Source organism: Stegostoma tigrinum, chromosome 3 (genome assembly GCF_030684315.1).
Source record: "Stegostoma tigrinum isolate sSteTig4 chromosome 3, sSteTig4.hap1, whole genome shotgun sequence".
NCBI lineage: Eukaryota > Metazoa > Chordata > Chondrichthyes > Orectolobiformes > Stegostomatidae > Stegostoma > Stegostoma tigrinum.
This window is the reverse complement of record NC_081356.1, coordinates 28,135,140-28,149,511: the sequence shown is the minus strand read 5'-3', so window position 1 is coordinate 28,149,511 and position 14,372 is coordinate 28,135,140. Positions and strand designations below refer to the sequence as shown.

The 14,372-nt window shown below is 43.3% G+C and overlaps 2 protein-coding genes across 4 annotated transcripts in view; both read right to left on the bottom strand.

Moving 5' to 3' along the window:
* Window positions 1-14,372, bottom strand: part of fam189a2 (family with sequence similarity 189 member A2) — a 140,189-nt gene that overhangs the window by 49,749 nt on the left and 76,068 nt on the right. For all 3 annotated transcript variants that reach the window (XM_048526847.2, XM_048526846.2, XM_048526848.2), the window contains one exon: window positions 322-456. In XM_048526847.2, coding sequence (XP_048382804.1) covers window positions 322-456 — 135 coding nt within the window. The remainder of the gene's footprint in view (window positions 1-321; window positions 457-14,372) is intronic.
* LOC125450746 (beta-crystallin B1-like) lies at window positions 3,912-4,711 on the bottom strand. The gene has a single exon (XM_048526849.1). It carries the CDS (start codon window positions 4,672-4,674, stop codon window positions 4,030-4,032), a length of 645 nt encoding a protein of 214 aa, XP_048382806.1. The 5' UTR covers window positions 4,675-4,711; the 3' UTR covers window positions 3,912-4,029.

Below are 14,372 nucleotides of genomic sequence, written 5' to 3'. Positions count from 1 at the left end.
AACCACGAGTGAGCTATTTCCACAAGCTCTGGCCTATGGCTCGGTGTCACCTATAGTATAATTTCTTTCACAACAACCAGTTAACATTCAGTGAGAGTTGCACAAAGAAACCCTGACTTGAGGATCTCAAACCTGTACAGAATTTAAATGTGCTTTGTGTTTTGAAGCACTTCCTTCTTGTGCCTGTGCTGGTTGAATGAACACAGTTCCCATTGTGTTTGATTTGCTTTGACTGGTCAGGATTTATCCAGAATCTTAGCCTAGCTTTCCAAAGACATTTTGCAGTTTCCCAGCAGGTTCCTCGTTATGGCTCAACTGTACCTTAAGCACAAGTCTCACAGTGTCGCAGGAGACAGATAGAACCGGGTACAATATCAGTGTCTCCTTCTTCTCACCACATTTCACTGCCTGGCTGTCTTCACAGCAGAAACAACTGTTGCCCTCAATAACCTTGACCTTTAAGAAGAAACAGGAAAAGTTATTAGAGGGGTTGGTAAGAGTAGCACTGGGCAGCCACATAAAATCATATAGTCTGATACATTCATTTGTTAACTGGCAACTCAAACCAAATACACACATTGCTGGCAATTATTAGCTTAGAATATATACACAGATGGTTGCTTCATGGGTAGTGACATTAAAAAGAGACCCATTCTTGGATGTGAAAGCTATTTTGGCCCAACTTTTGTGGAAGAGCAGGATAGCTCTCCCCGGTGGGATGCACCTTTGCCACCCAGTTAGAAGGCCATGGTATGGATCCCATTCATGAGAGCACATAAGTTTAGGCTGACACTCACCAGTGCATTTGAGAGGAAATGCTGCATGGTTGGCAATACTATCTTTCGACTCCAACATTAAATTGAAATCCCATTTACCCACATGGATGCACAAGATCTCGTTTTTTTAAAGAACGGGTTCAGTCAGTATGAAATCCTGCTTGTAGAAATTTTCTTTGTCCAAATTGTCTGCTTCATTTCCCACATTACAACAGCAGCATCATTTCAAACATACTTGATTGGCTGAAAAGTGCTTTGAGATGTCCAATGGTTGTGCAAGGTGCTACTGAAATGGAAATCTTTTTCTTTTTTTAGTCAATGATTGATTATCAGCCTATGGATATCCAGAAGCTTAGACGTCATGTTTCGATTGTACAAACGTTTGGTTAAAACACACTGCTATTCAGATCTGGAGCCCACATTGTAGGAAGTTGGTGTTGGGTGTTAGCAGCCATATCACGGAGATTTGCCAGTTTTATGTCTGGACTCCAAAGGTTACGTTACAAGGAAAAATTGTACAAGCTCAGATTTTAGATGATCGGGGGGTGAATTGATTACAGTTTTCCCAAAATATTCAGGATGTTTATAACATGGATAAAGAGAAACTATTCCTCACTTGTTAGTAGTCCCTAACTGCCAAATATACAGGACCAAGTCATTTCCTCATCCTATCTGACAGGAATGCAATACAAGGTTTTAAGATGACATTACAACATTACTATACACTCCTGCCATGCTAATCATGGCTGCTAATCACTGACTGTGCTTCAGCTATATTAACGGCCATTTTACCCTTGATAAACAGTTTCTGCCGAAAGTGACGAGTGTGTGTTGCACTGTTGGAGGGTCAGTACTGAGGAGTGCTGCACAATGAGGGCTAAGTATTCACAGAGCACTGCACTGTTGGAAGATCTATACTGAGGACGAACTGCACCATCAAAAGGTGAGGACTGAGGGGATTCTGCACTGTTGGAGGGTCAGCACTGAGGGAGAGCTTCACTATCAGAGAATCAGTATTGCTGGAACGGCAATGCTAAGAGAGTGCTGCACCATCAGAGGGTCGGTACTAATGGAGTGTCGCATTGTCAGAATCAGAATATTCCCACAGAGTGGTCGCATGGAGAACACAATCTCAGAGAGAACATGATTGCAGAGTGTGATCCCAGGGAGCACATGATACAAGAGAATGATCCCAGAGAATGATTCCAGACAGAATATGATAACGATGAGAACATGATCCAAGACAGTCATCTTGGGATAGATCATGATCCCACAGAGTGATCCCAGGGAGAACAAGAATGTAGGCAGTGATCCAGGAGGGTAAATGATCACAGATAGTGATCCTAGAGCGAATATCATGTCAGGGAGTGATCCCAGAGAGAACACAATCCCAGACAATGATCTGAGAGAACATATGAGGTGTTGCATTTTGGTAAGACAAACCAGGGCAGAAATTATACAGTTAATGGTGGGGCCCTGGGGAGTGTTGTCAAACAAAGAGACCTAGGGGTGTAGCTGCTCGAAAGTGGAGTTGCAGGTAGAGAGGGTGGTGAAGAAGGCATTTGTCATGCTTGCCTTCATTGATCAGAACACTGAACATAGGAAGTGGGACATCCTTTCGCAGCTGTATGGCACATTGGTGTGACCACTTTTGGAATGTTACAAACAATTCTGGTTTCCCTTCTATAAGAAGAACATTGTTAAACTTGAAAAGGTTCAGAAAAAAATTTCCAAAGAAGTTGTCAGGACTGGAGGGTTTGAATTAAAGGGAGAGGGTGTCGAGGCTGGGTGACTTCTCCCTGGAGCATTGGAGGCTGAGAGATGACCTTACAGAGGATTATAAAATCATGAGGGGTATGGATAGGCTGTGTAGCCAAGGTCTATTTCCTAGGGTGCAGCAGACCACAACTAGTGGGTATAGGTTTTAAGGTGGGAGGCGAAAGATTTAAAAGTGACCTGAGAGATAACCTTTTCGTGCAGATGGTGGTGCCGGAGGAAGAGGTGGAGGCTAGTACAGTTACAACATTTAAATGAAATCTAGATGAGTTTAGAGGAATATGGGCCAAATACTGGAAAATGAGACTAGGTCAGACTAGGACATCTGGTCAGTGTGGACAAGTTAGACTGAAGGGTCTGTTTCCGTGCTGAATAACTCTATCACTCTGTGACCGAGGCAGTGTTGTACTATTGGACATTTGTTGCTGAGGGAGCACTGCACTGGTGCAGCATCATGGCTTTCTGATGTTTGATTCTGTTGGAGTACTGTATTGTCAGAGTCAAAACTGTGGAAGTGCTGACCTCACAGGATAGTGCTGAGGGAACACCGCACTGTCAGAGGATTGGCAGTGAGGGAACATTGCACTGCCAGAGGCTCAATGCTGAGGGAACACTGTACTGTCAGTGAGTCAGTACTGAGAAACATTGCACTGATGAAAGGGCAGTGCTGGGATAGCATTGCGCCATTGAACAGTCAGTTCTGAAAGAAATTTTGCATGTTCAGAGAGGTCACAGCCTACATAAGACATTAAACCAAGGCCCTGTCTGCTCTGCTGGTGGATCTCAAACGTCCCATGGCAGTTTTCAAAGACCAGCTTGGTGACTCCAGCTGTCCTGGTCAATATTTATCGCTCAACTGACATCATTAAAAGCAACAAATGTGGACCTTGCCAGTGATGACCCCATCATCTAGTCACTGTCATGTTATTTGTGGGAGCTTGCTGTGCGCTGATTGGTTGCTGCTTTCCCTCCCTTACAACTTTGACCCTATTCCAAAAGTACTTCAGTGGCTGCAAAGTGCTTTCAGAACATCCTGAGGCTGTGAAAACTTTCTTTTAATTTATGACTTAAACCAGTTGTGTCATTTTGCAGACTCCTGAGACAGCCGGCCCCAGATGCCCCGATTTGCCCCATGTGTGGGGTACGTGTGACTGTGCCGAGCCAGGTCCAGCACCGCACCGAAAGAACTGCGACGCAACACCCGAAAACAGGACAGAAACAAACATTTCTCTTTCGTTTGAAGCAAGTTTATTTTTCTCAAGCATCTCATCAGTCCCTGTCAGAGCCTGTTCCGATTCATGGACAGAAGTTACAGCCCCCTCACCCCGCAAACCGCCCCCCCCCCCGCCCACTGCACTGCAACATCTGCAAAGCCTGGTGATTGGTGTTCTTTAAGAATTGTCTGAATAGCCGCACTCACTCACTGACTGACTGAGCCAGCGTCACTCCATCAAGAGACTGGTCTTGCCTTTAGCATCTAGACAAAACAGCCGACCTTGTGCCACTGCCCATCTCGGATTCGGCGGATGGACTGAATCTCAGGCTTGCGGCCGCCCCACTGGTTCCAGTGCCTGTAGTCGTTCTTCTCGAAAACATACTGGCAGCCCCGGTATCCCGGGTACTGGTAGCCCACCCAGGTTCCACAGGCCACGCTGGCACTGCCAACTCTGTCGGTGAAACCGTAGGAGTACAGGCTGGGCACGTCGTTATCGACGATCTCCATCTTGCGGCCCTTGAACTCTGCCATCTCGTACAGGCAGATCTTGTGCTGCTCTGAATCCATGAGGATGGGCCTGAAGGACATGACGTACTCACTGCTGTGGCTGTTGGACCAGGAGTCCCAGCGAGGGTACTCGCCCCTCTCCAGGACAAACATCTCCCCACAGAATCGGGCTTGCTCGTAGAACACCCAGGGTCCGCAGTCAATGCGAATCGAGCCTACTCGCTCGAAGCCGCTGTCGCACAAATTCATACACTCGCCGGAGAATTCCTTACAGCGGCCCTGGAAGTTCTCCTGCTCGAAGACGCACAACCTGTAGTTGCTCGTGGCTCCATCAAGGGGCCTGGGCTGCAGCTCCTTGCGCTCAGACTTGGGGGTTGTACGGCTTGCCTTCTCTGACATGGTGGCTCGCTATCAATTCCCCTGCAAGGCCGTCTGGTGATCCAGCGGCTGGTTGGTTGCCTCTTTTATACTCTGCTCTGAGCCAAGTGCGGGGATTAGCCAGACACAGAACAAATGCAGAGTCGACAGATCCGACAGAATTGAAAACCCCTGTCATCAGGAGGGAGTGCACGTGATATAGAAAAAGGAGAAAGGGAGACAGAATGAGAGAACGAGAGTCAGCAAAACTGTTACCCTAGCACAGAACTCTGGGAATATTGCTGAAAGGACAGGCCACACTATTAGCACTCTAATGGTCACATCTGCACGGATGCAACTCACCACAGCGCAGACTTAGAGCTATTTCCAAACAATTTGATACTTGCTTTTAGAAAAAAAAATTGCATTTCTGCAGCACCTCGCACTGCTTCAGGGCATCCCAAAGTGCCTCACTGCCCACTGAAGTACTTTGGCACTGCAATTATTATCATAATGAAGGAAATTTCTTTAGGTGGTTTTGCATGGGGTAGACATCAGAGAGGACACCAAGGTGAACTCCCAGCTCTTGTTCAAAACCATGCCACAGGATCACTTGTTTCCATCCAAGAGTATTCCCACCTTCTCAACCCGAAAGTGCAGCGCACAGACCGTACTGTACCTGGAATATCAAACTGGGTGCTGCATTCAACTCCCAGGAGAAGCCATAAGCCCAAAACCCTCTGACTCGAAAGGCAAGAATGCTACGCACAGATCCATTCTTTTCAGTCAGTGCTGATAGCATGCTGCCAAAAATCACCCTATCGTTACAGTGCAGTTAGAGGCCATTCAGCCCATCATTTAAGGTTACCATATTAGTGCATATGTCTTCAATCATATTGATTGATTGATTACAAAAAAAATCACACCATTCCCAGCTTCCGGAGGGTAGTCAAGGCGTAATGTCACTAGACCACTAATCAAGAGGTCTGGATTAATGATCTAGAGATGACAGATCAAATCCTACCACAGCAGCTGTGGGAATTTCAATGCAATGAAACAGGAATTAAATGCTAATTTTGTTAGTTATGATCACAAAACTACTAGATTGTTATTAAAAACCTACCTACTTTTCTACTGCCTGTCAGCAGAAGAAATCTGCTACTCTTATCTGGTTGAAAATCCAGATGCGGCAATGTAGTTAAATCTTAGCCAACAAGCCCATCAGTTGTAAATGGCACATTATCAGCTTCTCAAGGACAGTGACAATGAGAAATAAATGCTGATATTGCCAGTGGTGCTCATGTTCCAACAATGGCTTTGTTTTAAAAATCAAAATTATAATTTGCTCAGATGTCTTGATGAATTAAGCAACAGATAAATGCAAAGATTTCTGTTTTAGTGTTTTAATGGATGACCATTTCGACATGATCTCAGTCAGTGTGCTCGCCCAGTGGAAGCTACCATTCCTGCCACCTGGGGGTGAGCAGCAGGTTTGCAGGATATAGAGATGTATTTCACTCCAAGGTGAAAATAGTGTAAAAACAGAACAAAAAGGGCGGGGATTTCCAGGAGATTAGATCTTACAACTCTCAAAATAATGAAAGAAAGATTTACGTTGCCATAATGTCTTTATCAACTTCAGGATGCTCCAATGCACTTTTCAACCAATCAAGTACTTTCAAAGTGTAGTCGCTGCTGGTGTAGGCCCTAATGTGTCCACAGAAATTAACCAGATAACTTGTCTTTTATTTGGTAAAATTGATTTAGAGATAGGCTATGCTACTGGGAGGAATGTTCCTTTTTTCATTACAAATAGTGGCAGCAGATAAAACTACAGCCAGAGCTTTACAGGCCTTTGATCCTTTTATTTACAGACAGAGACATTATAGATACACCTCCAAATCCCACAACCCCAGTTTGAATCTGCTCCGATTTACAGGAGCACAGCGAATCCACAGTTAATGCTCATCACCTGAGCATAATTCAAGAATTAACCGCTGTCTCTTGTTCAAAACAGTGGCATTAGGATGTGTACCTGCTAAATGACTCCATACTTTCTTTCTGGCCATGAGATTTCCTGATGTTGAGGGCATTTCTAGACTGAGCAGGCACATGAAGTGTGGATGGCCAAGCAGCTTTGTTCATCACAGCCAAGACTAGATGGAAGAGCCTACAGCAAGAAGTGATGGCTATTTACACTGTGCTGGTCATTCCCAGGATGCAAAGCAGAACTGTTTCACAAGGTGACGTTCCATGCTGCTGGAGACGCCATCACATCAACTCTAACACTCCATAAAGTGCTGCAGTGTAAAGGAGTGTAGCTTTGAGAGATATTGTCTAGTTACACTGCGTATGTTATTTATTGGGTTTAATGCACTTTGATAAACACAGCACAGGAGAAGCAGCTGAGTTAATCATGTCAGTGCCCCCTTTTTAGTACAGGCAGCTAATTAGTCCTGATTCCCTACTCTTCTCCCTACACCACCCTCTACCATGTACTGGGGATAAAGATGTGAAGAGGAAAGTATTTACAAGGCAATGGGGAAAGAGCATGGGAATGGGACTAAATTCAATAGCTTTTTGAAAAAGATGGCGTACACATGATAAGCCTTGTACGATTCTCTTGATTACTTTCTGGCAAACCAAACTGCTCTCACTTTACTAAAGAAACCTGCAGCAATTAACTTACAACTACTAAATGGTATTCTGGAGGTCATTAAAGGTCAATCACATAAGGCAACCGATTGTGAATATTTGCTACAAGAACAGCTACAAATAGATGGTGGGCACTGAAATGTTGGGTTGCAGTAATGGCTTCCATCAAGTACTAGTGGTATGAGGCATTTTTAATTTATGCTAGCCTAACTAGTGCACCTTTGATTCTTGTCCTGAAAAAGTAGGCGCATTTTTTACTTAAATAATCTAAACCGCTACACCACATTGCCCAATCTCATGGCTCTCAGGTCACGGCAATGCTCAAACCTCAAAGTGGATCACAAAATGGTGAAAAGTCTGGGAACCACTGCTCAAGAGAGTCCTTACCATCCAGGACAAAACAGCCTGCCTGCTTGGCACCTCACCCACCACCTTCCACCATCACTCCATCCACTGCTATCACACTCTGGCAGCAGTTTGTGCCATCTACAGGATGCATGGCAGCATCTCACCAAGGCTCCCACAACAGTATCCTCCAAACCAGTTACCTCTAACATCTGGAAGGACGAGGGCATCGGATACATGGGAACACCACCAGCTGCAAGTCTTCTTCCAGGTCACCGACCATCCTGACTTGAATCTATAATACCATTCCTTCACTGTCACTGAATCAAAATTTTGAGACTCTCTCCCCAACAGCATGGTGGGTGTTCCTCCACCACATGGACTATAGCAGTTCAAGAAGGTACCACTTTCTGCAGGGCAATTAGGAAAGGGCACTAAATGCTAGCTCAGCTAGTGATGCCAACTTCCTGTGGCTGAATATATTTTTAAAAAAACTTGCTCTCCCAACTACAATGAACAATCCTTTATCAAGTGAGCTGAGGCAGTCTCCACCCAGAACTGTCTAATGGCACAAATTGGGAACCAGCGCCAGGTTCAGACTAGTTGGTTCAAGCTCCACTCCAGATACTACACTTTGAAATCCGAGGCTGATTCTCATTGGCATGCAAGGCTGAAGTAGTGTCACACTGTCAGAGGTGCTGTTTTTCTGGATGTGATATTAACTGGAGGCTTGGCCAGGACTCTCACTTTGTTATGGGGGGTAGATCTCATGGTGTTATTTTGAAGAAAGGCAGAGGCGCTGTCTGCCTGCATTCAGGCTTCAACCAACAGCATGAGAACAAGTAGATTACCTGGTCAGCTGTCACATTGTTATTCGTGGAAATCTGCCTGATTTCCCTACAATAGTGACTGTACGACAGCTTCATAAGCTGTAAATTGTTTTGGGATATCCTGAGGCACAGTATTTGATAATAGATATGTAAAGGCATTTCTTTCAATTTAACACAGCAGGAACATGAGTAAATGATTTGAGCTTTAGACATGAGATAATGGGAACTGCAGATGCTGGAGAATCCAAGATAACAAAGTGTGGGGCTGGATGAACACAGCAGGCCAAGCAGCATCTTAGGAGCATAATTTGTGCCCCTAAGATGCTGCTTGGCCTGCTGTGTTCATCTAGCCCCACACTTTGTTATCTGAGCTTTAGACATTTCACACGGGCACTACAGTCTATGTCCAAAAGGATGGTGGGTCGAAAGTGCCCACACGGCACGTTGTTGGACCATGTATGCTGCAAATCTGCTCAAATGCAGCTAACAGATCGCTACCCATTAAGTTTAATAGAAAGCAAACTGAGGTGAAGGAGAGGTGACTTCTGAAACATGCTTCCTGTGTGAGACCACAGCTGCAGTATGAGAAAGGATTAGGGACAGGATAATTCTTCAATTGACCTGTAATTGGTCCAAGCAGGTGCACAGCACACACACAAAAAAAGTCAGTTTCCTAGCATTTTGCACCTCTATTTTCACAAGTGTGTTAAAAACAAACAGATGCATAAATAAAAACTGTAACAGTGCCTGCTGCCCCTTTAATGATCTGCTACTGAAGAGATTGAAGGATATGAGCACCATGTTCCTTCAAGATTAAGATAACATCAAAATTAAATTGTTGATTTTAAATCCGAGATGAATCATTTTTTGTTAAGCGAAGCTATTAATGGACATGGACCAAAGGCTGGGATATGGAGTTAGGCCACAGATCAGCCAGGAATGTTGGAACAGACTCAAGGGCTGAATAGCCTACTCCTGTTCCTACGTCCATAAATAAAATTCCCATTAAGACACAAATCTTGCTGGAGCAGGTCACTGTTGATGAAATGTCATTAATGCGCTATAATTGCACTTTACAAGAGACAGCAAAGTAAAGATAGGCTGAATGGTCTTTTGTGATGACGTTTTGAGTTATGCCATGAGTTATGGACATCCAAAACCTGCTGGTTGATTTAATCCAATCTTCCAAATGCTGCACACAAACAGCGTTGCACACTCAGCCTCCCCAGTATTTTGAAAACTTCCTGGGTTTTTGTAATAATTGTCCACTAACTCAAGGAAGCAAGTTACAGCCAGTGATTAACGGTAAATTGAGTTTAATTAATCTGATGAACTCTTTTATGAAAACAGAAATTGCTGGAGAAACTCAGTGGGTCTGGTAGCATCTGTGGAGAGAAAGCAGAGTTAACGTTCCAAGTCCAGTGACCCTGTGAGAGTGTTTTTTAAACTTTGGTTTCTCTCAGATCTTGCAGATTTCCAGCATCCACAGTTCTTTGTTTTAGTTTAGCGCTTAAATCTTTTGATGAGGTAGCACAGAAGGTAAACAAGGGTAATAACTGTTGATTTAGTAGAATCATCGAATCCCTACAGTGCAGGAAGAGGCCATTCGCCCTTCAAGTCCATACTGACCCTCCAAAGAGAATCCCACCCGGACGCAGCCCCCTACCCTATTCTGTTACCCTGTATTTCCCATGGCTAATCCATCTAACCTGCACATCCCTGAACACAACAGCAATTTGGCATGGCCAATCCATCTAACCTGCACATCTTTGAACTGTGGAAGGCAACTGGAGCACCCGGAGGAAACCCATGCACACATGGTGGGAATTTGCAAACTCCACACAATCAGCCGAGGCTGGACTTAAGCAAGGGTCTCAGGCACTATGAGATAGCAGTGCTAACCACTGAGCCACTGTGTTACCTCAACAGTGTACATGAAATTCTCAAAAGGTATTTGATGAATGTCACACAACAGATTTGTGAGCAAAGTTACAGCTCTTGGAACAAAGGGGATAGTGGCAACATTGTCATAAACCTGGCTAAGTGACAGGAAACAAATAGTAGTAGAAATCGATTGCTTTCCAGATTACAGGAAGGGATATAGTAGATTTTTTTTTGGGTTGGTGTCAGCATCTCTCCTGCTCCTAATTAATAATTCAGAACTAGCTTTACAGGGCAGTTTTAAAATATGCTTATGATGTGGAATTTGGGAATATTGTGAACTGGGAGAAGGATCAAAAGGTCACAGACAATATGATGGAATGGGTAGACAAATGGCAGATGAAATTTAATGGAGAAAAACATGAAGCGGGGGTGAATGCAGAGAAACCGGATAAAATAAAGAAGATGGATGAGAAAAGGCACCCTGGTGTATATGTGCATAATTAATTGAAAGCGCCAGAAGAGAGTAGTTAATAAAGAATACAAATTTAGTTGCAAGGTTTTACTAATAGAAGCACAGAATAAGAACAGGAGATTATGTTAAAGCTGTATAAAACATTGTTCTGCCCTCAGCTGGAGTACTATATGCTGTTCTGGCCACCAGACTAAGGAAAGATGTGAAGGCATTAGAGAGGATGCAGAACAGATTCATGAGAATAGTCCCAAGCAAAGGAAACTTCTATTAAACAGAAAAGTTGGACAAGATGTGACTTTTCTTATTGGAGGCAACTGAGAGGAGGCTTATCGAAGTGTACAAACTCCTGGAGAGTTTGGACAAAGAGGATAGAGGAAAATTGTTTCCATTGGTGGAAGGAATGAAAACCAAGGAACATAAATGTAAGGTGACTGTAAAAATGAAGGAATGGCAACACAAGGAAGAACGGATTTATGAAGTGAATGGTTAGGATCGAGCATGTACTGCTTGAGAACGTGCTGAAGTCAGGTTCAGTTGGGGGGTTGAAAAGGAAATTGAGTCATTTTCTGCAAAGGAAAATTATTCAAGAAAGGCAGGAGAGTGGTATTCGGTAAGTTGCTCTTGCAGACAGTCAGCAAAGACCCAACTGGCCAAATGGCCTCCTTACTCTATGGTTATTGTTAAGTAATGCTCAGAAAGTGATTATATCCCTGCAAAAAATGAGTTGGTCTTCAGGAGTTAAAAAAACACTCTTACTATTTTACATTTTCAATTTGCTTTTTCTGTTTTTGTTCTTGTTTCAATATTTCCATCCCTCTTTTCATTTCTTTCTGAGACCAACTTGATTCAAATGTGTTCTATTTCCTTCTCTGTTACTGCTCTCTTTGTTTTTCAATCATTTACAGAGGTCCCAGACATCCTGTTGTCCTCAGTGTGTTGTGAAGTATACTTCAGGGCATTTTCAAGCTAAAGATGAGCAAGTTCTATTTTCGTAATGGGGCTTATCACAAGGTGGCTTACCGTCACAAAGTCTGGGAAATTTGAAAAATGTGTGTGTAGAAGAACGTGCGTGCATGCACACGCATTGTCTGTATCAAGGTCATTTTTCACAGTGGACTCTGGTCCTCATTCTCAACTCACTTTTTATTTTTTTCCATTTTATATCTACTCAGCATATCTCATGTGAGACTATACCATTTTATGCAATGTTAGTGCCAAATCATACACACATTATTTATTGCTTATGCTTTGGCGAAATGGATGAGTCGTAGAGAAGTATGTCTGATTTTCTTCTGAGATAATGGGAACTGCAGATGCTGGAGAATCCAAGATAACAAAGTGTGAAGCTGGATGAACAGAGCAGGCCAAGCAGCATCTCAGGAGCACAAAAGCTGTCGTTTCGGGCCTAAGGGTCTAGGCCCGAAACGTCAGCTTTTGTGCTCCTGAGATGCTGCTTGGCCTGCTCTGTTCATCCAGCTTCACACTTTGTTATCTTGATTTTCTTCTGAAGCAGGTTTAGTGTTTAATGACAATACAAAATATTACGTAGTCCAGGAAAATCCAATTATATTGCTTTCATCGATTTTGATAAAGGTTTTGACACATAACGTCTCTCACGAAAGATTAGTCATTGTACTGTTGGATGCTTTCTGACCTTCTTACTGTTGGCTCTTACAATTTTCTATCCCAAGATTATTTTTTACGACAAGTCCCACCTTCTTAAGAGTTCAAATTACTCTTCCAGCTGATTAATCAGATTTTGAGTAAAATCCCAGTAGAACCAGAAAACTGGCAACTTGAACCACAGAATGATGGAGGGCAGAAGTACGGCCCTTCATGCCCGCACAGGTTCTCTGCAAGAGTTACCAATTATTTTTTATTCTTTCACTGTTCACAGGTACCACTAGGAAGACCTCCCTTTATGATCATCCTTAATTCCCCTTGAACTGAATGGCTTTGTTATGTCCCTTTAAGAGGGCATTTAAAGAGTCACAGCTACATTACAATGCATCGGAAGTCACATGTAAGCCAGGCCAGCTAAGGGTGGCAGATTTCCTTCCCTAAAGGGCATTGATGAAACTGATGAGTTTTTACAATAATATGTGTCACGGTCATCACTAATGAGATGAGTTTAATATTTCAGATTTATGAGTTGAATTGTAATTCTATCGGCTGGTGTGGTGAGATTTGAACCGGTAACGTTACCACTAGACTACTGTCACCTTTCCCCCACTTCCCCTTGTTTCTTTCCCACGAAAGCTGTTCTTGCTTCAGAGCGGGTGTTGTGTAGATTTATTAAAACGATACCTGGGCTTCAAGTGTTACATTCCAAGAAATGTTTACACAATATTCATATATGTCATATTTACTGGAATTTAGAAAGTTGAGTGATAATTTGATCAAGACTTTTGCAAAACTAGCAGAATGGATAATAGACAGAAGCTATTTCAACTGATCTAAAAATTACAGCCAGACCTTTCAGCTGCATGGAAAATTATGGCAAAGGTTAAAGGGGTGGGGAGAGCTCAGCACGTCTTAAGGTTTCCAGAACAAGTAACAGGACAGATAAAATGGAAAGAATCAGGAAACTAATTTCAGGCACAGCAGATGCGGGAACAACTATGAGAAGGGGGCAGTCAATGCAGGACTGAGAGCATTGTGCTTAAATACATGCAGTATATGAAACAAGGAAAGAGAGCTTGTAACGCAGATTGAAATTAGCAGGTATGATGTTGAGGATATCACAGAGATGTGGGTGCAAGGGGATCAGGGCTGGGAACCAAATATCCGAGGAATATTGAAAGTGCAGGTAGACGGCCTGGGGTGGGTACCTTGTTAGTAAGAAATGAAATTAAATTGATTGCAACAAGTGATATAGAGTTGGGTAGAGTCGAGGAACTGTAAAGTAAACATGAGCCTGATAGGAGTTATATACAGGCTTCCTAGCAGTAGTCAGGATATAGAGAAGAAAATAAATAGGAAATAGAAATGGCATATAAGAAAGGCACTGTGACAATTATCATGGGTCTTCAACATGCAGGTGGGCTGGGAAAATGAGGTTGGTAGTGGATCCCAAGAAAAGAAATTCGCAGAACGTCTATGAAATGTCTACATTTTTTGGAGCAGCTTGTCGTACGGACCACGAGGGAACAGGCAATTTTGGTTTTGGTGATGGGTAATGAGGCAGACTCGATTAGGTTGCTGGAGGTGCAGGAACCCCCGAGAGGGCAGTGGCCATAATATGATAGAACTCACCCTGCAGTTTTACAGGAAGAAGCTGGAGTCATATGAAGCAGTATTAAAATTGAGTAAAGATAAGTACAAAGACACAAGGGTGGAGCTGGCCACGGTTAATTGGCAGGGGAACCCATTGGGGAAGACAGTGGAGCAGCAATGGGAGTCATTTTAGAGAAATTCACCCCAAGGAAGAAGAAACATACCAAGGGGAGAATCAGGCAACCATGGTTGTCAAGGATGTCAATTTCCTTAACAATATTTATCCCTCAAACAATATTACAAAGAAGAACAGAAGGTGCGTTTGGTGGGATCTTGCT

What these genes read in the sequence shown, in the direction of transcription:
- LOC125450746 (XM_048526849.1), bottom strand. Translation starts at nt 4,674, where the DNA reads ATGTCAGAGAAGGCAAGCCGTACAACCCCCAAGTCTGAGCGCAAGGAG.